The sequence below is a fragment of the Hyalella azteca genome, unplaced genomic scaffold (assembly GCF_000764305.2).
Source record: "Hyalella azteca isolate HAZT.00-mixed unplaced genomic scaffold, Hazt_2.0.2 contig15387, whole genome shotgun sequence".
Classification (NCBI taxonomy): domain Eukaryota; kingdom Metazoa; phylum Arthropoda; class Malacostraca; order Amphipoda; family Hyalellidae; genus Hyalella; species Hyalella azteca.
Genome location: NW_025945243.1, coordinates 153,410 through 162,405, shown reverse-complemented (window position 1 = coordinate 162,405; position 8,996 = coordinate 153,410). Strand labels below are relative to the sequence as shown.

Below are 8,996 nucleotides of genomic sequence, written 5' to 3'. Positions count from 1 at the left end.
TACATCTACGAGAACAGCAACCATAATGTACGAAATCGCTTTATTTCTAACGACTTTATCCAGTTGATCACAAACATTAACACATATTTTACGATCTCAGCTTTGTATTATACATAATTAGGTAATTAGGACACAGGAACATTCATGATACAACTTTTTGCCCTGCAACATTTTTCTAATTTGAGAGTTCAAAAGTTATTCAGAACAAAAATGTATTGCTAACAGATTCACAGTCTTTTCATTGCTTCATAGAAGCTAATTCTCAAAATCTCACTAAATCGTTCCATGGATGGACTTATTTACAAAATTGATAATATCTACATCATGAAGAGGTAAACTGATGTAATTGTAGTGTCTGGGGAGAAGCCGTGTAATTTACAGTCACACAATTTGAGCAGGAACAGGAAGCGTCAGCTTGATACTTCATTAAATCTTCCGTCTACCGATCACATGTCTTACTCTAAACTGCCTCAACTTGCCATATGCCTCACCTCATGCCTCTGATTTCATGCCTCCTTACTTTCGGCTCCAGTTTATGCCATCATTTGTCTGTATCATTCTCTTTCCTTCAGCTTGCTTCATTATTTGTCTGCACCTTGTTTTTTCTAGCATCTCGCTTTGCTTTTTGACTGCATTCTTACTTTCATTTCATTTGCTTCGTCTTTCGGCTGCATCTTTCCTTGTCTTGAGTTTGTATTGCAATGGGCTTCATCGTTATTCTGTAGCAGGCATCTTCCAATAATTGTATTCTTTGCATTCATCGCGAACGAATGTTGCAGTAAACACTCAAGCCGGTCTAAAGTATCACATCCGTGACATGCACGAGTCCATCCGTACTATGAACATAACCGTACTATGAACATATCCGTATTATGAACATATCCGTATTATGAACATATCCGTACTATGAACATATCCGTATTATGAGCGTATCACCTGTCTCTTATACACATCTAGATGTGTATAAGAGAGATACGCTGGTGCGGTGGTGAGACGCTGGTGCGGTGGTGATACGCTGGTGCGGTGGTGATCTGCTGGTGCGGTGGTGATACGCTGGTGCGGTGGTGATACGCTGGTGCGGTGGTGATTAGTAACGTTTCATTGCTGGCTTTGTGTATCTCGTCTCACATCGATATGCTTTTTTGCAGTTGATTTCTTTCGTTTTCTGAATAATAAATTATTATTCATATTTTACCACTTGCGTTAGTTCTTACTTGGTATTCACTCGTCAACGACGGTTGATAATTTTTTTCTCCTATTAAATACATGTATATCGAGTGCTTAAATCGTGAAATTCTCAGTTGATTCCAGTTCCATTAAAAAAATTTTTATCACCAATCTGACATAACTCACATACTGTGGGCTATAATTGACAGAAGTGTGAAGTTGAGAAGAAATATTTTGGAACATGGAAGACAAAGAATTTACAGGCTTGGCTGCTCTGGCATCCGATGAGCAAAATTCTTCAGCCGACACGCCGGTTACTCTTCCCGTCCAACGGGCTCTAAGTGCAGCAAACTTTCAGGCGACTTTGCAAAAATTTCGAGACGAAGAAAATGTGGTAACTTCACGGTTGGGTAAGAGATTTGGAAGATCTGCAGGAAGTATTTTGGTTACTACCAAAGTCAGCAAAGAGGTTTCAGACGTTAGTGATGCGAGAGGCTGCAAGCAAACTTCTATCAATATTAAAATACGTTTTTCCGACGCTGAATCCGCGCCGAACTTGAAATGTATGTCCGGTGCACTCGCTATTCCTGTGCTGCCGTCAGATGAAAAACTCAAGGATGACTCGACGCAATCGCCGAACAATCAACTTTCGGAGGAGTCCGACCAACTAGCCCGACCAACCAGCGAGTCCCCATGTCGAGCGTTTACAGCGAGGCCTAATGAAATTTACGATAAAGATGAGAAACTTTACGCTAATTTCGATGAAACAAAGCCTCGAACGCCGACCGAGCCTCAGTTCACGCGGAGTGTGAGCTCGAGTTCCGTGCCGGCAGTCACTACACCAAAGATTATTGGCGCTGTCTTGAAGACCGGTCAAATAATTACGTTTACTGACACTGATGAAAGCGATTATTCTGCTACGGCTGTACCTGCTGTTGTGCACAATGGAATAAAAGAAGGCGTGTCTGACGAGAATGTTGAGAAGAAGTCGGGCGCGGAGAGCTGCTCGTTTCCGGAAATGCGGGATTGTGCGCTCGGCTCAGCGTTGTCCCCGCCACGCGTGCATGGCACTAACGGTGGGCTAGTAGGCATATATGTATTATGTATATTGCGTTCATATATTTGAGTTAGATCAGGATTTTGCATGTGCATTTACTTAATCTAGCACTTATTGGTGTTTATCAATAATAATGTTTATTATGGTGGTGTTTTAGCGCTGTAATTATTGCTACATCATGAATTTTTTTTCTTGATTTAGAGTTAGTACGACACAAATAAAAATCCAACAGCGTAGTCTAAGTAAACAATTTGACTATCAGCTGATTCGTGTTAATTTTTTACGCAATGCACCTTTCACAGCGAACTTAACACAAGTTTCTACCAAAATAATTTTCTAAAAAAATTGTTTCATTAAATAAGTTTTATTTGTAGGGCACAAGTCTATTTGTAGGACACAAGTTTACCTAATTTTTAAAGGCATAAGCGAGTGAACGATAATTCATATGCAAATCATAAAATTTGACATTAATGATGACCATCTTATGCGAATTTGCATATTTTTGCGAGTGAAAATGCGTACTTGAACTCAAAATAAGGATGACCTGACAGCCTTTGTTCCTCAGGAAGACCTGACCGCAGGGCAGACCTGGCCGCGTCACCCAGTCTCGCTGCCGCCAGCAGGGCCGAAGAGTCAGCGAGCTTCGGCGGATCGGAATCCCCGACAGCGATCCCTCAGAAGCCGCATGACACCAGTGTCAGTACTCGCCTCAGGCGTCTGTCGTCAGCTCATCTGCAGGCGTCAGTTGTAAGAGTCAGGACCTCCTTCAGACGGGCTCTGGCTAGCAGCTGGTGAGTCTTGATCAATCGTTTTTCCAAGTGACGTAAGCATATGTTTACCATTTAACATCGACTCATATAATGGGTATGCCTAATAGTATGGGCAAGAGTAGATACAACATATTGCATAGTTAATTCATTTATTAAGAATAATGATAATAATAATAGCCCACTGAGGACTCCTGTGCTTCGTTTGTTGTTGCAGCTCTTCCGGGAGCGGACTGTATGGAGCCTCGTCATGGGCTTCACTTGTGGGTGACAACGATGACTCCTTCTTGACAGCTGAAGGTCCCTCGAGCACATCTGCTCCTGCAGCGGCTTCTGTTGTAGATTCCGTGCAGCATGAGGCTGCTGCGGAGCCTGAACAGAATGTTGCTCCATCTGCACCACAATTATCCGAATTTGATGTTACACGAACAACTGAGGTTCGAGATACCCATGCCTTTGCAAGGGTTGTAGCCTTCCTGCGTAATTTCTGGTGCCAGATTGCAGGAGGCTTAACAAAGATCAGGAACCGCGTGCTGGAAATTCTATCCTACTGTAGATCTTGCTTTAAATCCTCTTATACCGTACATTCTTAAATAACTTAGGCTTCTGACTTATTTTTGCCAAGAAGAACGTATAGCATGAACTTGTGTTTCACGCACGAAGGACTATACCGACTTTTATTAGAGCCTTACTTAAATATCCATCTATTAAGTGGAGACCAATTATCCATTTCGTTACTATGGTTTATGATGTGGCTAAACTTTAGGACGAAGGCCAGTTGGTTTTGTTGTTACGATGCTTTTCAAATCTGAAGCGCAAATACCGTTATCTCCGTTATCTGTATTGTGTGCCTCCTTTAATTAATACCTGACGGTACGACGGACCATTCGTCCCGATATAACTTTTATTTAATTTTATTTGACCTAAGTAACTATCTAATGCTCAGTGTCTGGTAAATACCGGTTAGTTGTAGTTGCTGTTTGTGAAAGATGATGTCTTTTTTTTTTTGTAACCGAAATGCTTCAAGCCTATCTTCAACCACTTGAGAAGCCCATGTAAAATCGAATTCAAAAATGATTACGGTGCTATTTTCCGTGTCAGAATTTTTAATATTCGATTTTTAGTGTAACCAATGTATGGTTTTGACGTAAAATTTTAATGCTGGTCCACTGAATTCGATGCATTTACCTCAATAAAAGATTTAATGCGCATAAAACTTCTTGATTCATTTCAAGTAGCAGTTTTCTCCTCGAAGCGGATCTTGACAGAACTGATTTTGGAGCCTTACCTGCTTCTAGTCTGCAAGTCACTGAAGAGTAATAAATATACCATTTATTCGTACCAGTTAGTAATATTTATGACATGGAAACAATCTGTAATTACGATCTTTTGATTTCAATATTTTTTGCATGAAGGCAAATTTATTCGGTAATGATGCTCTGTTGTTAATACAATGGGACGAAGCAACATATTGTTCATGACACTACCATATTTCAGCTAAGCCCAAACTTACGAAACTATATCCCAGGGGAGCATTTTTCTTCAAAATTAACGATTGTTTGAGATTTTTACTTATATATACACTGGGTCATCCGCTAATCAGTTTGTGTGTTACACAATAGTACAGAATATAAGCAAGATGTTTCCCACCTCTCTTTTACTTTTTTCTTACAAATAAACTGTGGCTGACGTAAAGGCTGAGCAGCTCAAGTCTATTCTGAAATTCACTATAGCGATGTCTTGATCACCTCCACGTTGTTTCCAAGCGGTCAGATTTTTGGAAGCGTTGGTCGCGACAATCTATGTGCAAATTTGGCGGCCGTCACCAGACGACGAGACCGTAAAACTTCTGTGGCTGAAAAACATGCTGCCTCTGCAGCAAACCAAGCGAATTTTGGTTGGCTGGAAATTGAAAGGTGATCGGAAGAATTTCATCCTCAAAGAAATTTCACGATGCGAGGGAATGGCCTGTTTTAATTTTTTCCTGACTGTCGCATGGTTACGGATGAACACGCTTTTGCTTTATGCCCAGCGAATTCAGACAAGACAATCGACAATACGTCACTGGACTATCACCGAATTTTCTGTGAACTTTCCTATGCAGTTATATAGACAGTTAGAGGAAAACAATTTTTTTAGGATCTTGAACAATTTCTTAAAAGCACTCGGGTATATACAGTATAGTGAAAATAACATTGAACTTACATGGCAATTGTTAAACTTAGGAAAAAAGTTCAAAGTTTTTTCAAAGGCAGCAACTATACCTGAATACAGTCCCCTTTCTTCTGCAGATCACCCAAAAAGATAGATTGTTTTTAGGTAACGACCAAATGCTGGAACTGCCTTCATTTTTCTGCTGGGACGCACCATGGCTTCTTCAAAAGGTAAGGAAAAATGATTGCGTGGCACAAGTCTCACTGACAAATGCTCTTTTAGGGTAAACGTGGGAGTCGTTTGCCGGAGAAAGATCAGCAGATCGAAGGCTTCTCGCCTTCTTTTTGTGATGATAGAAACCTCCTTGACGAGCACTTGGCTGCAACAGGAGAAGCTACTCAACTCGCACCCGAGTTGGATGGGCTTTACCATGTATGGCCAGTTCATCTACTTTATTACCAAATAATATTACAGATCACTCAAATCCACGAATATTTCTTATTCATCTCTTGTATCGCTTGAAGTTTATAAACCGCATCTTAGTTGTGCCAAGGTGAATTATTTTCCGATGTCTCATAGCTCGTAAAGATTTTGTCTAGGCGATGAATGGCCTAAGGTTGCAAAGAATTTTCTATCATAGCTGAATGTTTTTCTTAAACCTCTGAAGACTGTTTGGTTGTTGAAATTTTCAGCCTTCCTTTCGACGAAATGAGGCCCTCGTCTTGTTCCCGAGTGCACGAGTTTTCTTCCTGAGGCTGTGAATTTCAATGAAGTTTACATCGTCATTGGCGTCTTTCCCTTCTGAGTCCTTCGTGATTTCGCCGAATAGGGAATTTTTATACCCCGATTTCGAGCTCGACTGGAATCGGCTACAATTGACATCCCGTCCCGAGAAATTGATTTCTTGCAGTGAGTGTTTTTGCAATTTTTCGATGTATTTTACATCGATTGCTTTTTTATTGCAGTTATTTTTTTCTGATATAAATATTTACACTCGTAGTTCACGAGGTTCCTGAAAATGTCGAGTAATTATCAATTGCGCTTAAGTCCCAGCATAAATGGGATTTCAAAATAGCTGCATCGATCCCGCTTGTGGGTAGGATTGAGGGTGCACATTTTAACGGTGTTTAAACTCGGTGAATGGTGGCTTGATTCGATGGATGCAGTCGCACAAAAAGGAGCTCGTTACGAGGCATAGTCTCTTCTTCCATTGCCATGAATGGAATGAAAGCTGTGAAGTCAAGGCCAAACGTGCAGCTGAAGGCAGCTTACCGTCCAGCAGCTGACACGCGATGCTTGGCTGTCAGTGGTGTGTTGGCTCAACAAACAACGGCATCGTCGCCAACCCACAATAAGCTTTAAAAAAACAGGAGTCGTGCATTTGTGTGGCTACAAGCAGCTGAGGATTTCTTTCCTGAAGGGACTGGCAAGCAATTTTTATGTATCATTTAAGCGCGTTTATAATATGATTTGTTGGGAGAATAGATAAGTTTACGCAATGATAAATATATATGAATCAAGGGATCAATTAATACTCACTGGCTCATCTAGTTGAATATTCAAGAAGTTAAAATCTGTCTTGTGGATAAATGTTCCAATTTCTTTATTATTTTTTTTTTTGCTGGATAAAATCAGGACAGGCAACTATGATATCAAAGGACGAACATGAAAAAGCGGTACTTTGTAACGACCATTTTACTTTGTAATGACCGTAACAAAAATATTAAGCCAGAGACAACAGTTAGCCAAGATGAATGCTATTCAAGATGAATTCTATTCAAGTTGAATTTAAAATAATAAAAATTCGACCGTGCTCCTTTCTAGATACATAAGTACAAATTAGGGTTTATCGATCAAAGATCAACCATAAATTTCCCTGACTAACTTTTTTGAGAACGGAATGGCAGTGCCAGACCGATAATAGAAACCTTAAACCTTTATTAATGAATTTAATTAATAATTTTGTGTGCGAGTTGAGTGCAGTAGCGTAAGTGAAAATTCGATAACATTGATAACTCATAGTGTATGTCAAAAATATTATATTTATCGATTTACTAGAATGAAGTGCTGCACTAACGTATTTTGAATTTCTAGACAGCGAATTTCTTACATGAACAAACTCGTCATTACACACCGATGAGAGTCAGGCTCATGTTGCGGAGATGTTAATGAAAATTCACCTGCAGCGTGCTAGGCGCCTCATTTCCCGGCATGAAAAATACAATTCAAAATTTAATTCAAAATGTAATTAAGTTGCTGATTATGTCAGGATAGCCTAATTCTCTTCTCTCACCGAAACACGTTCCACATAAGGATATTATTAAGGTCAAATTATTTAGGTAAAGGTGTACATTTGAGAACGGGTACAATAGCAAACACATAGTAATTGAAATTCTTAGCAATGATGCTGAGATATTATTGATAAGATTTTTTTATTTCAGCATAGGATCATGTTGGGGACGAGCTAGCGAGAAACAGGGAAAAAACGTAATTTGCATGGTCTGATTTTTCTTCTCGCATTATCACTGCATCTTGAAATCATCAAAACCAGTTGTTACATCCTGACGTGAAGACTTATTAGTTTACACAAATTGCAAACGAAATTTAAAGTAGAGGCAATTATAAAATTTGATGGCATCCGTCCGGCACGAACGAATGAAACTGTTTTCAGAAATATCTTCTTTTGGGGAATTTACTATTCATCATTCCAGTCTAAAGATAATTTTAAAAATATATTAACTTGCATATATTTAATTTAAGTTAACAATAACCATCAGTGTGAATATTTCGCCAAGGTACAGCCAGGGTCCGAGGGGTTGGCGTCGGCGCCTTGCATGTGCAGGCCCCCGGCATCTCATTTGTCAGGCTCTGCTGATTAGCTCGCACCGTCGCAGCTCCTCTCGATTCTCACTTTTTCTCATCAATAAAAACATTTCTATCGATAACCGCAGGCCTTTGATGCCCCATTTATGCTTCCTTTAATCCTTCCTCTATGCTGGCGTTTATACATAGTTTTAAATTAGTCATCTCCTTGATTAAATTAGTCATCTCCAAGCAACCTGTACGATTGCTTGGACTTATCGCGATTTGTTGTCCGAGAATTCTGCAAAAAAAAATTCAAGTCGATTGAATAATGCAGTTATATTCAGTATCAGTGCCATAATTGTGCAACAATTGTTTCAAGCTCTGATATTTACCCTAAATAAATTGGTACACTTCACTCTGACTTTGATCGTCATGAAGCATTTGCATTTACAGGCTCTCACAGGAATTCCATGTTTGCTTACAGTGCCGTGCTGCACGGATGGAGCTTTGTTCAAGCAATTAGTGTATAAATCTGAGCGCGATGCGAGTTTGTTCTGCCGCAACCGCTGCGTCACAGCTGTTGCGTGGCGTGCACTGAGCTCGAGCAGCTGCTATCATGCTTGTGTTTGGCTACATTTACTTAATATAACTGCAAATGCCTGCAACTGCTTCCCCATCTTGCCGCTCTGCGACGGAATGCTGTAAGGAATTCAGTTGCTGTACGGTGTGCATTTAGATAGAGAACTGGGGTTAGATTATATATTTAACTAGTAAATAAAAAAACAGATCTTTTTGTTGAAAAATTTCGTTAAATCAACCTAACTTAAGCATGATATTGTAAACAAAGTATTTCATGTTGTAAGGCGCTAGTGTATCCCCTAGCCTGCCTTTAATACCCTCCAGCCAGCCATGGTTTAAATGCGTACCCAAGTGGTTTGTGGCGAATTCAGTTCCCAGATTCATGGTTTTAGTGGCTTTACATTTACTAATGAATGTTGTAGACCACCACTTGACATTGAAATACTGCCCAGTCTTGTACTCTGATA

The 8,996-nt window shown here is 39.9% G+C and overlaps 1 protein-coding gene across 1 annotated transcript; it reads left to right on the top strand.

Moving 5' to 3' along the window:
• Window positions 1–1,146: 1,146 nt before the first annotated feature.
• On the top strand, window positions 1,147–4,518 carry LOC125179144. The gene is made up of 3 exons (XM_047884394.1): window positions 1,147–2,243; window positions 2,790–3,015; window positions 3,209–4,518. Exons 1-3 carry the CDS (start codon window positions 1,409–1,411, stop codon window positions 3,582–3,584), a joined length of 1,437 nt encoding a protein of 478 aa, XP_047740350.1. The 5' UTR covers window positions 1,147–1,408; the 3' UTR covers window positions 3,585–4,518.
• The last annotated feature ends 4,478 nt before the right edge of the window (window positions 4,519–8,996 follow it).